The sequence below is a fragment of the Notolepis coatsorum genome (assembly GCF_963971535.1).
Source record: "Notolepis coatsorum genome assembly, chromosome: 6".
In the NCBI taxonomy this organism is placed as follows: domain Eukaryota; kingdom Metazoa; phylum Chordata; class Actinopteri; order Aulopiformes; family Paralepididae; genus Notolepis; species Notolepis coatsorum.
In genome coordinates this window covers 135086118-135106165 of record NC_140170.1, presented here as the reverse complement: position 1 = coordinate 135106165, position 20048 = coordinate 135086118, and the positions used below count along the sequence as shown (strand labels likewise).

The window sequence follows — 20048 nt, the reverse complement described above, 5'->3', positions numbered from 1 at the left end:
TGAATTCTTAAAATGGTTGACATTCCCCTTTAATATGCCCTGTGACCGCATCCATTACAGGTTCCCCTGTGCGCTTTACATAAAGCAAGGTTCCTTCCTGCATGTTTCCCATTCAAAATTTCATACTCATCCCAGCCCTTAATTTCTTGACAATTTGAAGATTTGTGTCTGTGTTCTACATGATGTATGCCAATAGTGGGCGTGGCTCCAAAACATCACATCAAACGGTATCAATCTCTTGCAAAACATATTTGTGCTCACAAAAAATCTCAATGAAATGACAGTGGGTCTAGAACTACATAAATGTGCAGCCGTTTGTGTATCGGAATGGGACAGCATTTAAATTTTACTCTTTTTTTTAAACTTTTTATTTCACACTATTTAGGGCCATTCCTAAACCTTTCAGACATTCCAAGCCTGGCTTGAAAACCTGATCAAAAAGTAGGCAATGTTACAGCTATATGTCAGTCCTGTTCAAAGCTCACTGTAGTGGATAGCTAGCATCTACCTTACCCTGATTTAACATCAGGACAAAACCTAAGCAAAGGAGAAAATGGGAGGAAAGGTTGCTATTCTACTTTCTAGTTAGTTATCTTGTGTGTTGGGTTGCCCTCTGGTCTATACTGGAGTGAGGGTATCAGGTGCAGGAGTGTCTGTAACCTGAGAGCTATAGGCACGGGGTGTGCTTCTAGGGCAGAAAGTATGCGGCATGCCCGACACTTGTCTTAAAGGCGGCTCGGGTAAACAAACACGTTTAAGTCAACAAACTATAACTATAAACTATAAAACTCAACTCACAACTAAAGACATAGTGATGATGACTGCAGTGACAAGGAGAGTACTTCATGCGTGGCAGACTTTATGTACATTTCTTACTGCTGTAGGCTACACTTCCGGGGCTCTGGCTAGTTCATACACATGTCGTAAATGATGTGCAGTGTGTTTTTTATTGTTAGGATGACGACCCCGTTTAGTGTTAGAAAGTAACTTAACTTTCGTTTGAGCATGTTATCGTGTTATGATCTACTTGTTCAATGGCAGTGGGATAATGTAGCGTTAGCATAGTGTGACTCGTCCACCTCCCCACACACACTTGGCCACACCCACAACCTGCTCCTGGCATGGGGGCAACAAGCTGACCTGGTTTTGAACCACGAGAGATATTTTTAATGGTTGGAACATTTTGGCAGATATGTATGATATTTAATTAACTATTATCATAGAGCAATTAGGCTATTGTAAGTAACTATAGGCTGTCGATAGAATCTGTGGCCATTTTTTTATCCGACAGGATAATTATTGTTAGCAGCTTAATAATCAGTAGGCATATTGTCAACCAGATAATCAATAACGGATTTGCATTACCAGACCTATTCCACACCTAGTCCACTAGATGAAAACGTAAAAGGAACTGTGTACCTTTTCCACGCCGTCGCTGCCTCTGACAGTGACACATATACTAGGTGCCACACACACAACACACCACACACACACACCCACACACCCACACACCCACACCCGCCTCCCCTCGTCACAGTGCTGACTGCTCTCATCTTATATACCTGTATGTCATTAATGTATTTTAGTGTATTGTACAGAAAGAATATATAAAACGCACATCCTCCGTTTCTTGGTGCTGAGCCAAACTGTAAAAACAATAATACATAAAACAAAGCGGGGCTCGCAACTCACTTGTTGTTCCAAGGTGTTTTAATTGACAAAAAGGCAGTAGATGCGACGTTTCGCACAACCTTTCCGGTCTTCTTCATGCTTGAAGAAGACCGAAAAGGTCGGTCGAAACGTTGCATCTACTGCCTTTTTGTCAATTAAAACACCTTGGAACAACAAGTGAGTTGCGAGCCCCGCTTTAGTGTATTGTAACCTACTGATTCCTACCGTGTTTTAATTATTGTACTATGTCTTAATTATTGTTGTGCTCATGTCACCTGCCCCAGAGACTACAGTTGAAAATTAGCCAACCTGGCTACACTGGCATATTTACAGTAAAATGTTCCTTAATATGCACCGTCTATGTATTTTAAACCGATAAATACAAATACAAAAATCTTGAAAATCAGTTACAGGTCTCGTCACTGTTAGCTTGTTAAATATGGTGCTACATCGGACACCTTTGGAAACACTAGATTCACGTGACCCGCGACGTAGCCTGAAACTCAGAGAATGTTTGGCCACAGTTAACAGGACTACGATGCTCCTATCTAGTGGAGCCAGGTTTGCACCTGTAGCGCCGGCCCCATCAGTCCAGCCAGACAGTGGAAGAAGACCAGTGAGGATGCACAAGACCTCACTCTTCATTATGATGTATGTAGACATTGCTCTTCTCTATGATTTTAGTATTAGCATGAAGACCTACCTGTTCGGTGGCAGTAGGGCAGTAATAGACCAGTACCAGGGTGGTGAAGACATTGGTGGCTAGGCCTATGATGGTGATGAGGTTGGGGGCGATCCAGGCCGGGACACGTCCCACCAGCCACTCCCAGTAGCACTGCATGAGAGGCTCCAGCAGGGAGCGGCCAGCACTGCTGTACCTGGGAAGGACAGACAGATAGCAACCAGGTCAGTGACACCTTGTCCTACAGCACCATCTTAATACTTATGTAAACCAAACAAGTTGACTTGTAGTACCATATTGGTCCGAATATGAGACAACCCCGATTATAAGATGACCCATCTTTTTCAAGACTCATTCCCACAGCCATACAAGCTTTAAACAAGTAACCTTTTAAGTTATGTCAAATCCAGTATGTGGTATATAGAGTGTCAACCCATGTCTTTGTCTCTGTTTTATGACCCCTGTAATTAAGTGTTCATGTAAATCCAATCCTGTGTGTCTTACTTGTTGTGTTATGTACGCATCTACCGTGGAAAAGAATCCTGAGGACAAATAAATCGATCTATACCTTCGATTCTCACATGTGACCATGTAAGAAAAACGCCAATCACCATAACGTTTCAGACGAACATCCACTAACAGGAGGTTCAGCCAGATATGTTCTACACATCCTCCCGCTCCACCAGTTACCTGTGCTCCTCCAGTCTCTTCAGTTGGTGTCGCGACAGCGGGGGCGAGGGCATCTCGATCAGCCTGCGCAGGGCTCCAGGGGCTAGCCAGCAGGCCGCCTCCATGCCCACGCCCTGCCCGGGGTCCCTCTCCCTGCCCAGGCTTCTCCGCGACCGCAGGCCCCCCTGCTGCTGCCCTGTGGTGCTCATGGAGCCCTGACTGGTTGGCTGCTAGCGCTGTGCCCACTGCCTCAGGCTGCCCCTGGCTTTGCCTCTGCCACTGCCTCCCCCGCCACGCACTGAGGCTGGGGATCCACAATGGGGCCGCACACTGTGGTGGGGTGAGAAGAGCATCACGGTTACCGGTACCTGCTTTAACATGCCTGATGGGAGACCAGAATGTAACTACAACACCAATATGCTGCTACTAACAAGAGACTTAAATAGACACGTGTGCACTGTGCAGTATGTTGAGTTTTCTTCGGTTGGGTTTTCTGAAGAAAGCAAAAACTAGGGCGCCCCAGTGGCGAACCACATAGCGCGCTCAGCCGCGATACGGCCGACCCGGGTTCGACTCCCGAACCCGTCGTTATTTGCCGAATGTCTTCCCCCCACTCTGTCTCCCATTCCTCCTCTGTCTCTCTCTACTGGACTGCCCAGTAGCAATAAAGCGATAAAACGCCAAAAAATAAATCTTTAAAAAAAAAAAAAAGCAAAAACTATACACAGTATATTCTGCCCACATTTACTAAAATGGATGACAAGGACCTAACGTTAACCTAGAGCTGCGGAGGCTGCGCTTCCCGTAAACGGGGATAAGGCAGGAGAGTTCTAGTGAGCACACAGTCACACCCAGTCTTGTATGACTGAAAATTAAAGCAACTAAGACAGGATGTCAGTCAACCACAGATGTGGTTAGAGTCATGTATGTTAAATAAGGGAAAAGCCTTTGTTGAGAAAATGTGAGCTGCAACATTCCACCACTCAGCCTCACAGTAAGTCTCCCCTTCCCTTCCAGGTCCACACACTAAAGTCTCCCCTTCCCTTCCAGGTCCACACACTAAAGTCTCCCCTTCCCTTCCAGGTCCACACACTAAAGTCTCCCCTTCCCTTCCAGGTCCACACACTAAAGTCTCCCCTTCCCTTCCAGGTCCACACACTAAAGTCTCCCCTTCCCTTCCAGGTCCACACACTAAAGTCTCCCCTTCCCTTCCAGGTCCACACACTAAAGTCTCCCCTTCCCTTCCAGGTCCACACACTAAAGTCTCCCCTTCCCTTCCAGGTCCACACACTAAAGTCTCCCCTTCCCTTCCAGGTCCACACACTAAAGTCTCCCCTTCTCTTTCAGGTCCACACACTAAAGGCTCCCCTTCTCTTTCAGGCCCACACACTAAAGGCCCCCCTTCTCTTTCAGGTCCACACACTAAAGTCTCCCCTTCCCTTCCAGGTCCACACACTAAAGGCTCCCCTTCCCTTCCAGGTCCACACACTAAAGTCTCCCCTTCTCTTTCAGGTCCACACACTAAAGGCTCCCCTTCCCTTCCAGGTCCACACACTAAAGGCAGGTGCTCTCTTTTCAGTACAGTTGGTGCAAATTGGTGCCGCACCCTAAAGCAGACGTAAGAGGGCAGGATATGACAAGTTTGATACACTTCACTAAATCGGTGATGTCTAAACACTGGCCTTCATTCCTTCAACTCACTAAAGTGGAGATGTCTAAACAACACTGGCCTTCATTCCTTCAATTCACTAAAGCGGAGATGTCTAAACACTGGCCTTCATTCCTCCAACTCACTGTGGAAAGTTAGTGTATTTACTCTGGTAAATTAAAATAATGTAACTTTACATGCATTTCAGTATCACACATACAGTGGTGTACAGTAGTTCCTGTTCATAGTGAGAGGAAGTGAAAGCTAATATGTAGAAGATGTGAAAACCCTGAGGAACGGATGAATTAGGTTAGTCCTTAGCATTAATGTCTGAATTTCCCCAAGGGGATTAATAAAGGAATATCTTATCTTATCTTAAAACAACAAGCATTATGAATGAGGACTTTCAGACCGATACTTCAGATAATAAATTACAGACAGACTGATACTTCAGATAATACAGACTGATACTTCAGATAATACAGACCGATACTTTAAATACGATTGGTTATGTTGTTGCAACATTGATCAATCCAGTTGGAATCTAATAGCCAACAGGCCAAGATTGATTGATTGAAAACTTTATTAACAGATTGCAGAATGGGTACAATACAGTACGGCTCAATACAAACAACTGCTACGAGGATGCAGACAAGAAAAATACTTTCGTTTACATCAGGGTCCTCCATTTTCAATTCATCAGGACATTTATGACATACTGTACAAGACAAATATACAGTACTGTGTAAGAAAGAGAAGAAAAAAAAAGATCATAAGAAAAATATATACATCCGAAGGGGAAGAGAAGACACTGTACATTATTGACTACTCGCTCCGTGTGGCGTTTGGAATTATTCCACAATACTATTCCACTTATTATACTATTAGTATTATATTTAACAGCATCGGGCCTACAACCAACTGCTGATGACAACACAGATTTAATTAATGCAAAAGTAACATGCCTGTTGACAAATCAAACGGACTGTTGGCAGGCATGCTACACAAAAAGCATAGCCCAGGGACATCTACACTGACACACTTGTTTCTTCTGAGGAATCGGGCAACTAATCGGTGTTCCCTGAACACACTAGCATCGCCTTGACTTGGCCAAGAACAGACAGAACTTAGTTGCAACAGAAAATGTTAGCAGGCATCATCAGCGCGTTATACCACCAACTAGCTGGCTTAACGTTAGCTAACGTTAGGTCTCCTTGAAACGTAGCGTTGTTATCGTAATTAGCTTAGAACATTTTACTGGGGTGAAATTTCACTGTCGTGGTATTCCTCTCTTGCTCTGCTGGCTTGACAGACACGAAATACTGACGATGTCATCTAACTTGTACTTATTGTATACTTGGTGACGTTAAATATATATATAATAATATAGCCCCCCCCCCCTCCCTCCCTCCACGATGACAGATCCAACGAGCTGCTGCCATCAGGCTCCTCAACCGACTGACCTGGAGAATAAACCTGGAAATATCCGACGCGGCAGTCGAGGCACTTCACGCCGAAACAAATGACCTTTGTGTGCGCTGGTTTCTCTGTGTCTTGAAACAGCGAAGGGATTGTTGTGTTCTGCAGGTGGGTTTATATGTATATATATATCTATGGGTTAAACAACGCGTCCCACTAGTTTGCAGCCTACAGTAGCTGCCGGTAGCCGCTGTCAGAAAAATACCGGCTACTTCCGTCGCAGTTGAGAAGATTCACAGCGCGTGTGTTCAGGAGCGTCAAGCTCGCGCTGCGTGGCGGCTGCTGCGTCAAATATCCAAACCGTTATAATTTATCTTAATATAACTAACGCTGCTACCTTATTTATTTATTTATTTATTTACATTATGTAAATATATAAGCAGATACAACGCTGTGGAACATATATGTGCAAAAGAGAAATAGTCTAGAATGAAGACAATAGCCTAGCGGCTAGCCCTAGAAGATAAAATAAGTTATCAAAATATTTTTTGTAGAAACGTAATATACTGAATACTGATTATTAGTCATGTCTCTGAGACACAATCTTATCAGCTGTATGTTGTGTGCTAATGACATGCAACTGTAACATGACTGCCATCCCCTGAATAAATGGGGGTATGCATAAAAGCGACCTGTGGTATAACGATGTGTAATAATGAAAATAAATGTTTCGCTTCATAATTGATCGGGGGGTTTACACTTACAGCTACATTTACTGCAATGTTTGGGCTTATGTTCATAAGGATGATATTTTACATGGTCTTTTGGTACTTTCAATATTTCTGAGTTAAGCAGATAGTGATTATTTTGGGTAAATACAAGTTTCACGTTTTTTTTGGTCACATCCATATCCTTACACAGTATCGAGGAGTGAAATTCTTGTTTATTGTCTCCTCAGCCTAGCAGCATCAACAGAAGTAGTAACAAGCAGTAGCACAATTAGAACAGTGTAAACTATTACAAAAAAATAATAAAATAAAAACAGGATAGCGATAACAAATAAGAATAGCTAAATCAATTACAGTACAAGTTAATGTCTGCAAGTCAGTATTGTGTGCAAATCAGTAGCAGGGCAGCAATAAAGTAGCTCTGGTTTCTCAGTCGCAGGTCGTTAAGTGTTATTTGTTTATGGGTCTGTCTGCCTGTGGGAAAAACTGAAAGTGGAATAGCAGTACTCCCTCTCTTTCACCATGTTCATAAATAACTTAGCCAACTACTTTAAGGCGAGACCGCACCCCCAAAATCGCCTTTTTGCTTTTTTTCGACGATATTGAGATTTTGTTATATTTTTGCTTCCTAAACATGTCTTCTATGAAACAGTGACAATAAAACGTCAATAACACACATTTAGTTGTTTATTTGACTTCATTTTGCCTGATTGCATCCATAAATGTGCCTCATTTGCATATATAAACATACAATTCAGATAACTTGCAATATATTTTTTCTTAGTTTATATGTACATAACAAATTGGGAACGTTTCATATTGATATCTATTCAAATATTTGTTTTGCCTATTAAAGGTATACGTTACTTACTACACTGTTACTACTACACTGTTTGTTTGTTTGTTTTTATTTGTAGCCTGCAGTTCTGTTCAGTTCAATAACATCATTATTATTATGTTATTATGTTATTCAGTTATCAGGCATATGTGTTTAGGATGTCTATTACTAATGGTTTGGTTGTTGTGTTTGTAAATAGCAGTTTCAAATAAAAATGCATGGCATTTTACAATACAAAACTTTGAGGTCGTTTTCAGAAAAACTAGGTTTTATGCATTTTACTTACACACAAAGTCTTCTGTCCCCTGTCTTGTTTTGTATATTTTCCATGTGCTCAATAACAAAAGACTAAAATATGCAAGCCTATCATCATCATCATCATCATCATCATCAATCATCATCATTGGCATCAGCATCATCATCGTCATCATCAACGTCTGAATACCGTTACTATATTTAATTATATAAGTACAATACAGGAGCTCATCTTGGTGCATCTTACATTGGTGCAGACAGTCACGTATACATCGACAGTACAAAACCAATGAGTAGACCGGTATCATTCAAAAACATACAGCAAATACAGTTTGAAACTCATATTTCTGTTGTCTACTATTATCAACTGGATAAAATATGTCTCCGTTCCTTTTATCCATTTGTTCACGTTTTTTTGGATCAGGGACTGGGCATTTGAAATCCCAATTCGTTTGTCTTTGCCATATAAATGTAGGATATATTCATACATTATTAGAGAGTTTGATTTGAAGATGGACAATACCCACTGTAATCACAGAATGTTTCTATATATCTGGGTGGTGGAGCTGTGTAACGGATGAGCCTTTGATGTTTTAGAAGCAGGTTATACAGTCAAAGTCAGCGATCATCATCAGCAATGCATCATCATCATCATCACTGCCATCATAACCACCAAACCTCCCCAGACCAGCGTAGCCTCCAGCCGGCGACAGGCCAGCCAGGGAAATGTCGAGGCTCCTGCGGGGAGGGGCACACTCCACTTCCCGTATTCGAATGGATTCCAATCCGTAAGAAACTCGTGCGGAATTAAATCGACTATAGTGTTGCGATTGATGCAATAACAGCGGGGAAGATTCAGTACACAATTCACAACTGGTAAGGAAGAAAATAATGTGATTTTGGACAATGAAAAATAGCAAAGTAGTGAATGACGCTGGAAAGTTTGGTGGAAGAGAAAAGCTACGCTGACGTCTGGCAGATGTTTAGTTCTGTGAACAAAGCAACCTCTGATTAACAGAAGATAGATCATGAGAAGAGGTCTTTAGTCAGCGATGCGAAACGTATTTGTAACTTTTATAATTTTCCTTTAATATTTAAAGAGGACTTCAAAGTTAGGGAGCAACACACGCGTTCTTCGTTGTGGTTGTGGTGGTGTTGACTTAAATACACTAAAGCCACAATTGTTTATTTTGTAGGCTAGCATGCGTAGTAGATAAAAGAGAAATCTAAATCATGTTAAAATATTTCTTATGTAATTTCTTAGCTCTTTTACACAAACATTTCCCACATGAGTCTTGTATTTGGCTTTGTTTTATTTTGTTTTAAAAATCCCAAGCATTTTCTATTGATTGCTATTATCCGCATAATAATAATAATTATTATAGTTATAAATAAAGTACATTTTCTTTTGCCCCTCAAATGAAGCCCTTCACTGATAACTTGTAGCCTGCCTAGCATAGTTGTAAGGGGGCATTGGGCACATGGCCTAAAGATACTAGTGTACACTGTAGGAACAATAGTGTACATCACTGTTGTTTCTTTTTCTATGGCCCGTCAGGAGTGTTTGAACGGGACCTTAGTGGTGCTGCCTCCTCGCTTGCTTCACTGAATTTGAGTCATTGCTCCAGCTTTTCTTCTGCTAGGCCTATGTCTAAATTTAGGGATAATTGAATGTCCCTGGCTACGCTTCACCAACCACAAATCATGAGTTCAGTTTTCTATAGTCGCTGCCAAAACTCTCTCTCTCTCTCTCTCTCTCTCTCTCTCTCTCTCTCTCTCTCTCTCTCTCTTGTACTTGATAGTACGTGAAGTGGGTGGCCAGCTATCCATCCAGTTGTGTCATGTAGCCACACACACACATACACAGTCTGCAGCCCAGCAATTCATTATCTCCCTAAGACTAAGAGTGTTTTCACAGTTATGCTCTGTTGATTGCGTTCATCTATTATGTATGATGACCATTAGTTAGATGGGATTACCAGGTCCATATAGGTGATATTTGAAGAAGACATCCATCCATCTGGTTGTCACACAGCAGCTCAATACAGTATACTACAATACTGAGTTGTAATACACAGTATATGAAAAGATGAAATAGGTGGAAGTTAATCCATTAACAGGTGCCACATTAATAGACATGTCAACAAAGACATATGAAAATGGAGACAACAACAACATCAAATAATCTGGTGAATGAGTATTAACGGTCATCAACATTACCAGCAGAAAGTTGTTGCAGAACATAAGTATTGTTTCATAAGTATTCATTGTTTCTTTTTCCATGGTTATTTCTGCTTCATTATCATTACAGTAGTACGGCCCCGTCGGCCCTGAGAGGGAGTGGTATGCAATAAGGGTATGCCATGGAACAAATGCCATCAGCTGGAGTCTAACCTAGAACCTTGTGGGCAAGTAGGATGTGTCCCGGCCCACTGGCCCACCAGAACACACCCAGACCCTGCAGGCTTGTATCGTTTTTGCCTCCGTTAGAGGGTCTAATTTGTGGAAACAAATGGTCACTTTTCAATTCAGTGGTGAGCTTAGGCTTTGCACATGCAATCCATTGTCTCATTCTGTCAGATTCTGATATTAAGGGAAATTCTCAGATACCAATAGTCGATTTTAGCCTGGTATTATCCAATGACAGTATTGCTATCATTGTGCCATTACCTTAAAGTCATGACGTGTGTGTGTGGGTGTGTATGCGTGTGTGAGAGAAAGAGGGGCCTTCAGATGGCTGGTCTTACTAGGAGGACGGCCAAGCAAGTACAATACATTATCAATGGCAGTGCTGCAGTGTGAAAGAGACATTGCTTTTTATATCCTTGTACCTTGTGGACTCTGTATGTTAGTGTTTCTGCCTAATTTTGTTGTATGTACCAACCCGATTGTCAATTGAAGGAATATGTAACTGAAAGGTCACTGAATATCTGACTGACTGCATTTACATAATTTACCCTGCTTTTATATTTATATGGACTTAGATAAATCAGTCAAGTGTATGTGTATGTGTGTGTGTGTGTGTCAGGTGAAGCATGGCAACGAGGGGCCACTCATCCTGCTCTTCGATGAGTAACCACACCAAGGAGAGGGTGACCATGGCTAAAGTCACCCTGGAGAACTTCTACAGCAATCTCATTGCCCAGCACGAGGAGAGAGAGATGAGGTAAGCATCAGACATACACACACAAACACATGGCACAAGAAGAGAGAGATGAGGTAGGCACCAGACATACACACACACGGCACGAGGAGAGAGATGAGGTAAGCATCAGACATTGTTATGCACCCCTGTGGAGGGGCGCAACACAAGGCAACAGACATGATGGGTGAGGATGCAGCGACACAAAACCAGGAAACCATTTGCAAAAATAATAATATTTATTTATTCACATAAAAGGCAACATAGAGATCAAGGAGGACTACCAGTGGCACCAAATCAAACACAAAAAGGAAAAGAAAACCCACCCCCCCTTTACGGGCGCGAAGCACCCAGAAAAGTACAGTGGGTGGTAGTGTTGTCACGATACTGGAATTTCGAACTTCGATACGATACCTTGAAAAGTATCGATATTCGATACCATTTTCGATACCACAGGGAAAAAGGTTCAATCTTAAAATGTTAAAAAAAAAATCTTTCATAAACTTTGCTTTTGTTGCTGGTTGATTCTCCTCAGCTTCTCTCTGGTACTATAAGAGAAGATAAATATAACACCTTTAAAACCCTTTGTTTATCTTTAGATCACACATTTAAAAATAACTGTTCATCTCACTTTTCTCAAGCAGACAGATGTAAACACTGTAATCTGTGTTGCATGTACCTGACAAACTGAACTGTTTGTATTACAGTCATATTCCGACTTAACTGAATGCACGTGTGTGTACTACTGTACTATTACAGGTATTGAAATGAACAATGCAACTTCCTTATACAATTTCTTTTTTTATAATTTTCTTTATGAATAATTAAATATCGATATTTTGGGAAATGAGTATTGAAACCGTTTTAAATATTCAGAATCGATATGTATCGATTTTTCGATATTTTTGACAACACTAGTGGGTGGTGCTCACTCTAAGCTAGGGTATTAACATCAGGTCATACGTGATGCAAAATGTAGACCCCAGGGTATCTTCCTGTCCTCACTTGTCCCTGTGTGCGAAAAACAAAAGGTTAACACTTTCAGTGCCCAGCAGGGGGCGCACATTTAGTGCTTGAATGCCCACCATCCACTTCAATGTTAGCATTAATATCGCCTAATCTATGTTTTAAATTATAGCTATATGTCTAATCTGCCCGTCGCTTATCAATGACTCATTTTCCAGTCAACATTGTCGAAGTGGATTGTTTTTTTATCGGTTAATTTCCGTTTTATAGCATTTTGAAAAGCCCTCGTTTTCAAGGGGGAAAAAAAGAATCTGTGATAAACGCCCTGTACTGTAATATTCTAAAACGTTGTCATTTTTCGGCCTATTTATGAATTGTTTTCAAATAAACGCTAGATTATCGATAGTATATGTGTACGTATGCACGCTGAAAATCGATTCTCTTAGTTCCTGATCGCTCGCACAGTCAAACAGCCATATCACATATAGGGGAAAAGCTTATATCTCCGTGAAAACAGGTCTGATTATCCTAAGACTGGTAAAATAGATTCCTTACCTGAGATCAGATGGTATCCAAATGGATTATTCCAATTCCTGATCGCCATTCCAAAAATCGATCCTTTTATTGATCCAACGCGTATACTGTAAAACACATATTACACGCTGTGCTGAGGGTCCACAATGAATCTGATCGGCTCCGGTTACATGCGTGAGAAGTAAAATGTTTTTTTTTCTCATCCATTTTCATTGAGTCCAATCCAAAAGGGTGCATTACCATCTGGGAGACGATAGGGGGCGCTTTTTTCACATCCGAGTGCCTGGTGGAGCTGGTTTACCAACGGTAGACTCGGTTGATGAAATATGAATTCAGATCGCTAATAAAAAAAAAATCACAAGAATTCTCGTGATGGGCATTCAGGGGGCGGGCTGATAACCCGAGATATCTCGTGATGGGCATTCAAAGTGTTAATATACAGAAAGATAATCACCATAGGCTGGGTGAAAATGTAGACAAACAAATATACACAGGGTTAGGTTAACAGAAATGTGCAACAACAAATACCACAAAAGATATGCTTCAACAAACAATAAAGAGCGCAAAGACCCGGAGCTCTGCTACCAGCTCTCACAAAAAGCATACACTAGAGATAAGGTTTCTTTAAACCAACGGCGCAACGTATAAGAGCTCAAACCAGCAGCTCTACACAAAAGACACTAAAAACGCCACAGCTCTACAAACCCACCGCGCAACGAACCAGAGCTTTGACCAGCTCTACCCAAAAGATACCGTAACACTTTGAGTGCCAGCGACGAGAATTCTCGTTAGTTCATGCCAACCGATGAGAAATCTCGTTTTTAATCATTATTTTTATTATCGATTTCCATAAATTTTTCATCAATCTAGCCTCACGTTACCAGTGGGGATCTGTCTGAGCTCGAACAGGGAAAATACCGCCCCCTATCGTCTCTCCGGATGGTATTGCACCCCATTGGATTGGACTGAATGAAATGGATGGGGGAAAAAGAGTCCGGATTCCACATTTTACTTGTCAGGCATGTAATCTGAGCCTATTGCAGTCATCGCTCACCATCAGAACAGAGTGGAATATGTCTTTCGACCACCCAGTGTTGGATCAATAAACCCAATCGATATTTGGAATGGCGATCAGGTAGGGGTGGACGGTATAAACGGTATACGGTATAAACGTTATTAATTTGCTCTACGGTATGGATTTTGACTATACCGTGTAACCGGTAGCGCAGCTCTAAAATAGCAATGACGTCATGTAACCACAGCGCGACTATTTCAATCGCATTTGCCCCTAAAAATAGATAGAATTAGTCATAGATAATAGATATGTGCAAACTGGAAAAAGTTATTTAGGAGGCTTCGCGCAGTGGGCGTGTCAACACGCAATTGTCATTTCATAATAAACACATATCACCGCGGCGCACAGCAAGTTTCAATTTCAGTTCCTGGCATTTTTAACCAGTGGAGAAAGGTAAGAGATGTCCCTATCGTTTTTCTTATATGAATTATTCTACGTTAATAAAACATACCTGGTGATCAACTACAGTTTGCTGTAAACATTATGATATGCGTGTAGTGTTATGATAACGACGGCTGCAGCTGGAGCCGGGAGGACGGCTGCAAGCAGTGGATTTGCGAATAGCATGCAGCTGCAGAGCCGCAGAGCCAGCGGCGCTTTCAGGTCAGGTCCGCTCAACAGCGCCCCCCCACCCAACGGCTGAAAGCTGTGACCAGACCTGAAAGCGCCGCTGGCTCTGCGGCTCTGCGGCTCTGCAGCTACATATGCTTCTAGCAAAATCCAGCATCCAGCCCGGCTGTTTGCAATGGGAGCAGCACGGACTCGGGACTTATTTTACTTGGAATATAATGACTTTATACGCAAAAGTAGCCTAGTTTTAAGTTAAAATATTATAAATCTACATGCCTATCAGGCAAAAAAAATTATTCTAACGTAAACACTGATACCGTGATATATACCGTTATCGTCTATGCTTCAAATTATACCGTGATATAAATTTTAGACCATACCGTCCACCCCTACGATCAGGAATTGGAATCATCTTTTTGGGGAACATCTGATCTGAGGTACGGAATCTATTTTTACCAGTCTTGGGATAATCAGAGCTGTTTTCACCTATATATCAACGTGTGTGGCTGTGAGTGTGCGTGTGCTGCTATCGATAATCTAGCGTTTATTTGAAAACGATCCATAAATAGGCCGAAAAATGACAACGTGTTTTGTGTATTACAGTAAAGCGCGATTCCTGCAGAATCTTTTTTTTCTTCTGAAAGTTTAAAAAAAACGAGCGGTATAATACGGAAATGAACCGATTAAAAAAAACAAACAAAAAAACAATCCGTTTCGACAATGTTGACTGCAAACAAGTCATTGATAAGCGACGGTCGTATTAGACACATAGCCATAATTTAAGATATAGTTTATGCGTTCACAAATGTGAGCGCTCTGTCATTGAATAGAGCGTTGGCACTCAACGGGGTATCTAGGACTGGCACGGCTGGCACGGAAAATGTTAAGAGCCACAGCTCTACACCAAAAGACAGAGGGAGACAGCCCTGAACACAAACTGGGATATATGAAGGAGTGGGGAGGTTGAGTGCAGATTGGGATCAGGTGGTGCTGGGGAACTGGAGTGCTGATTGCAACCAGGTGGTGCTGGGGACTGGAACCAGGGGATGCATCTGGGAAAAAGATATGGAGAAACAGGGGGAGAGACAGAAGACAACAACAACCAAAACCAGACTACATACATAACACACATAACATACATAACTCCCCATACATAAATGGACAGTGTCCGTAACAGACATACACACACACACACACACACACACACACACATACATACACATGGCACAAGGAGAGAGAGATGAGGTAGGCACCAGACATACACACACACGGCATGAGGAGAGAGAGATGTGGTAAGCATCAGACGTACACACACACACACACACACACACACACACACATGGCACAAGGAGAGAGAGATGAGGTAGGCACCAGACATACACACGCAGGGCCGCCTCAGGGGGTGTGCGAGCAGTGCGGTCGCACAGGGCCTCGCGGGAAGGGGGGCCTTGCAATTTTTTTCTTTTTTTATTATAACACTTTGACTGCCATGAAACGTGTTTTGACGTCATTGCTGGCCATGCTCAAGTTGCCGGGGGACGCTGTACAGCGTCCTTATATCAATATTTCAAAAATCTGCGATCGGATTCATATGTCCCCTCCGCTGGCCTGAGATCCACCAGCAGGACCCACTGAGCTCTCTGGCGGTTCAGGAGCGCCATCTGGTGGCCGATCGGCGCAATCGCTTTAACAGGAAGTGGCATAGAGGTTGTGCTACGTCCGTAGTACTTCCGGGTGCTCGCTATAGGTCCCGCGACTCTGGCTCGTCACGCTACACAGTGATCGATTGCCAATAACTCGATAAACAACAACGGCGCGCGGAGACTGGGGTGAGTTTCAGCGTGTAACGTTACCGTCTTCGATACTAACTGCTATTATCAACATTTGACCCACATTAGATGATTGGTATAACGCTGCCCACGGAATTATAAACGGCCCCTAGCCCATCCGGTCAACATCAGATGACGTGTAGTAACTTCTAGAAGTACGTCTAGTTGTAATTTTTTATATCGCGCTGATTGCCATAAAACTGTATTGCATCATATAATGTATTTGGGGCTATAGATCACGTTCTGGAGAAAGCTGCAGAAAGAGATGAAAACATACTTATACATTAGACCATACTTTACTATGAATATGTGAATGAAAAAGTTTAACGTTGCTACACAATGAACAATACATATAGGACTTTGAATGGGCCCTAATAATGGCAATGTAGCAATAGAATTTAAAAAGTTATAGCCCTGCAAAGAAGGGGACTTTCTCCATAGACAAATAGCGCTGGCAATCTATGGTATATCATAAATGTAACCTTAGGCAACCAAAGTGTTAATTTACTTTTTTTTTTCGATGCCCCCCTTCCCGCAAGGCCCTTTTTCATCACAGACCTAAAATCTAGTTTTGCTTACATGCTTATATATTTCACATTAGACGTTTGTAGAATAGTGTTCCGGGCTCTGCGGCTCTGCTGCTCTGCAGATAGACACGTTTGTAGAATAGTGTTCCGGGCTCTGCGGCTCTGCTGCTCTGCAGATATACTATTGGTTTTTCTTTTGTGCAAAGCATCGTTGGAGGACTAACACTAGGGGGAGCCAAGCTGGTTGGCGTCGGTCTGGTAGTCGGTAGAGAGATGTGAAGAAGACCGGATCCACAAGGGGAGGGGCTACAGCCAGGTATAGGGTCTATTCAGCGCTATCCAGAGGAGCGAGTGGATGTCTTTTGAAAAGCAGCATGGAGCAGAAGAAATAACACCGTGTGCCATAAGCTTGTTATCAATACCAAGTATGATTAGGTTATGCCAAGACGAAGAGGACGTTCGGCAGATGGACTGAAGATGAAAGTTGTTGCGTGTTAGAACCTTCAGTCAGGCTATAGCTAGAGCTGCCGCGGTATTGATTATTTCCTTACCGCACAAATTTGCAAAATATTTCCTACCGCCGCGGTTATTACCGCATGCACACAAAAAAAAAAAAAAAAAAGTTTGAATGCATTTTTTTTTTTAGTAGTAGTCTACTCTTTATAGCATATAGCCTGCCTCTAGTCTAAATGTCTATTTTTAGAGGATGACTTTGCAGCATGAATATTGTTTGGGATTCGGCAAGCACGCATTAGTTATTGAAAGTGAAACACGGATTCGAAGTTTCCACTCTGGTCGTGCGCCGTTCACTCGGTGTCCCGGGCAGGGGTGGTTACCCCTAACCCCCCCGACCCTTTCTTATTATTATTACTATAAAGTTACTACTTTATAATAAAGGCATTCGTTTTGTGGCATTAACATTATATAGTTATACGTTCAATAACATCAGCGTATTTACCGGACAATAGCAAGGCAAGCAATACTCTATTCATATCTCAGTTCCTTTCTTTGCTCAGAGCGTGCCGAGTTGTCCCATTCTGCGGTCTGTTAATAAAGTTTTCAATCAGACAAGTGTATAGAACGAATGGCTTTTATTATAACATTCGTTGCAGACAGTAAAATCATTATGTCTCGTTTAGTACTCCTTAGGAGCGATGTAGTCCACTCCGGCGGAGAGTTAAAGCTAACGTTATTAGCCGTGTTGTGATGATTTGACATTCAGGAAGTAAAAACCTAATACGCGCTTGCCGATTGGTGGTAACACACTGCATGACGCTACAACGTGTGACGCGTCTCTCTTCTGACCAATCAGTGGTCTGCAATGTTTCACGTGACTTTTCTGGTACCCAATAGGGTCGCTTGGAACCTCGATAGATGAGTAGGGTATATCTGCAGAGCCGCAAGCCCAACGAGAGGAGGGTAATTTATTATTATTATTATAAAAAACAGCGGTGACGCGGTATTCAGCCTACTCTGCGGTGGCCGTGATGTAACAGCGATACCGCGGTAATGCGGTAATCGCGGCAGCTCTAGCTATAGCTATGTCGGCTAGTAGCAATTAGCTAAAGGCAGGGACAGGTAACTAGCGTTAGCTAATGCTAGCTAACTAGCGTTAGCTAGCTACGTTATCGAGTGCTAACATGTGGCAGATAAACTAGGACTCCCAAGTTCATCCCAATGGGGGGACAATATCATGGATGGGACTGGTACTTTTCATCTCCACGGTAGGAAAATGCGTCGACGTCGTCTCCTTCCAACTTTGCCATTGAATCTGCGTTAGGGTGAGTTTTTCAAGCAATCTATTCTGTTCCCGCTGTGGTCTCTGTCTCTCTGTCTCTCTCGTGCTGCACCCACCCGCCGTGGTGTGTGTCTCTCTGTCTCTCTCGTGCTGCACCCACCCGCCGTGGTGTGTGTCTCTCTGTCTCTCTTGTGCTGCACCCACCCGCCGTGGTGTGTGTCTCTCTCGTGCTGCACCCGCCTCTCTCTCTCTCTCTCTCTCTCTCTCTCTCAATTCAATTCAAAAAGCTTTATTGGCATGAAATTTCACAAATGTTGCTAAAGCACAATTACATAAACAGCAAACAACATAACAATATAAGATCAAAAGAAATAAAGGAGATGGTGCGGTGAGTAAAACATGGTACATGTATATAGAGTATATGTGTCCTACTGGTTGTCCCTTTTCTTGTGACATGAATTTAGATATTTTGCAGCTAAAACTGCACATTCTTTCTGTTCCCCAGGAGGAATGGCAATTTCTGCACTTCTGTCATAATTTGGAATTCTGGGAAATTATTTAAATTTTTAGAAAGAATTCCTCCCTAATATTTCTGTAATTTTCACATTGTGTTAGGAAGTGTAGTTCTGTCTCTACGGCTCCCTCATCACAAAGACGGCACAACCTCTCCTCTCTGGGCAGCCAGGTCTGTCTGTGTCTGCGCTTCTCTATCGCCAAACCATGGTCACTCAGTCTGTACCTTGTCAGATTCTTTCTTAGGCCCCGTTTAGACGAGCGTTTTGTGAACAGAAACCGCAAAAGTCATCTTGCGGTTTCACTTTTAATTTTACGTTTAGACGAGCGTTTTGGAGTGGAATTCTCCGTGCAGACGACGCTGTAACGACGGAGACCCGCTGTCACACGATTGGCGCATATGTCACATGACGTGCTGTGAAGACCCGCCCTACTCTGCCTCTGATTCGCAGACTGTGGATGGGGAATGTGATTGCACCAAAGCAGAGTCACTCTCAGACAGTGGGTCCATTCACGCCGCGGGACAGATTCTTGTGTATTTAACCCTTTCACTGCCACACGACAGCCGGTTGTGTGATAGTAAAGGGGTAACCTTCTGTCGTGTGGCAGTGAAAGGGTTAAAAGTACTGCCAATGTAGCCTTCAGGTGATCTCCGTTGATATAAGTCAGACATACTTGCTTTGTTTACGTCTCGGCTACTGGCGCATACCTGCTACCTGTGACGTAAGCAGTACGCGCGACCAGAGCCGTGACAAACCTTTCGTCATCGTTTTAACAGATTTATACGTTTTGATAGTTTAGACGAGATCGCAAAGCTTTTGCGTTTCTAGGAATTCCACCCTGGAAGGTAGTCTCACTTTTTTGCGGTTTCACCCCGTAAAAACGCTGTTTCCGTATAAACGAAAGGCACATCCGCAAAAATATTTTTGCGGATTCACCTGCTAGCGTTTCCGTCTAAACGGGGCCTTAGATTCTTATCAGTTACTGTGCTGAGGTAGTCTGCCACAGTATACTGTCTGTTTAGGCCAAATATGTTTCTAATTTGTGTTGTGATTGTGTGAGTTGATTCCAATACGTAATGTATTTATCTTTTTCTTTGGTTATAATTTGGTTAGGTCTAATCTTCTGAGGCTGGCTAGGGTTTGTCAGAGTGTGAGATGTCAGCCAGTTTCATTATGAGTTGACAAAAGGGGCTCTTTGTTGGTCTCTCTCTCTCTCTCTCTCTCTCTCTCTCTCTCTCTCTC

The 20048-nt window shown here is 42.6% G+C and overlaps 2 protein-coding genes across 4 annotated transcripts in view; one reads left to right on the top strand and one right to left on the bottom strand.

The window, feature by feature from the left end:
* LOC311230046 (choline/ethanolaminephosphotransferase 1-like) overlaps positions 1-6327 on the bottom strand; it is a 33322-nt gene extending 26995 nt beyond the window's left edge. For both annotated transcript variants that reach the window (XM_084316185.1, XM_084316184.1), the window contains exons 1-3: positions 6134-6327; positions 3044-3352; positions 2375-2549 (exon numbers count right to left, since the gene is read on the bottom strand). In XM_084316185.1, the coding sequence (XP_084172311.1) occupies positions 2375-2549; positions 3044-3231 (363 nt within the window). In that variant the 5' untranslated portion in view covers positions 3232-3352; positions 6134-6327. The remainder of the gene's footprint in view (positions 1-2374; positions 2550-3043; positions 3353-6133) is intronic.
* Positions 6328-8614: 2287 nt separating this feature from the next.
* Positions 8615-20048, top strand: part of LOC311230109 (serine/threonine-protein kinase 38-like) — an 87863-nt gene continuing 76429 nt past the window's right edge. Inside the window, exons 1-2 of one of the 2 annotated variants that reach the window (XM_084316269.1) lie at positions 8615-8786; positions 10939-11076. In XM_084316269.1, the coding sequence (XP_084172395.1) occupies positions 10946-11076 (131 nt within the window). In that variant the 5' untranslated portion in view covers positions 8615-8786; positions 10939-10945. Of the gene's footprint in view, positions 8787-10384; positions 10445-10938; positions 11077-20048 lie in introns of those variants that run through there. The other variant, XM_084316270.1, reaches the window with a different exon arrangement.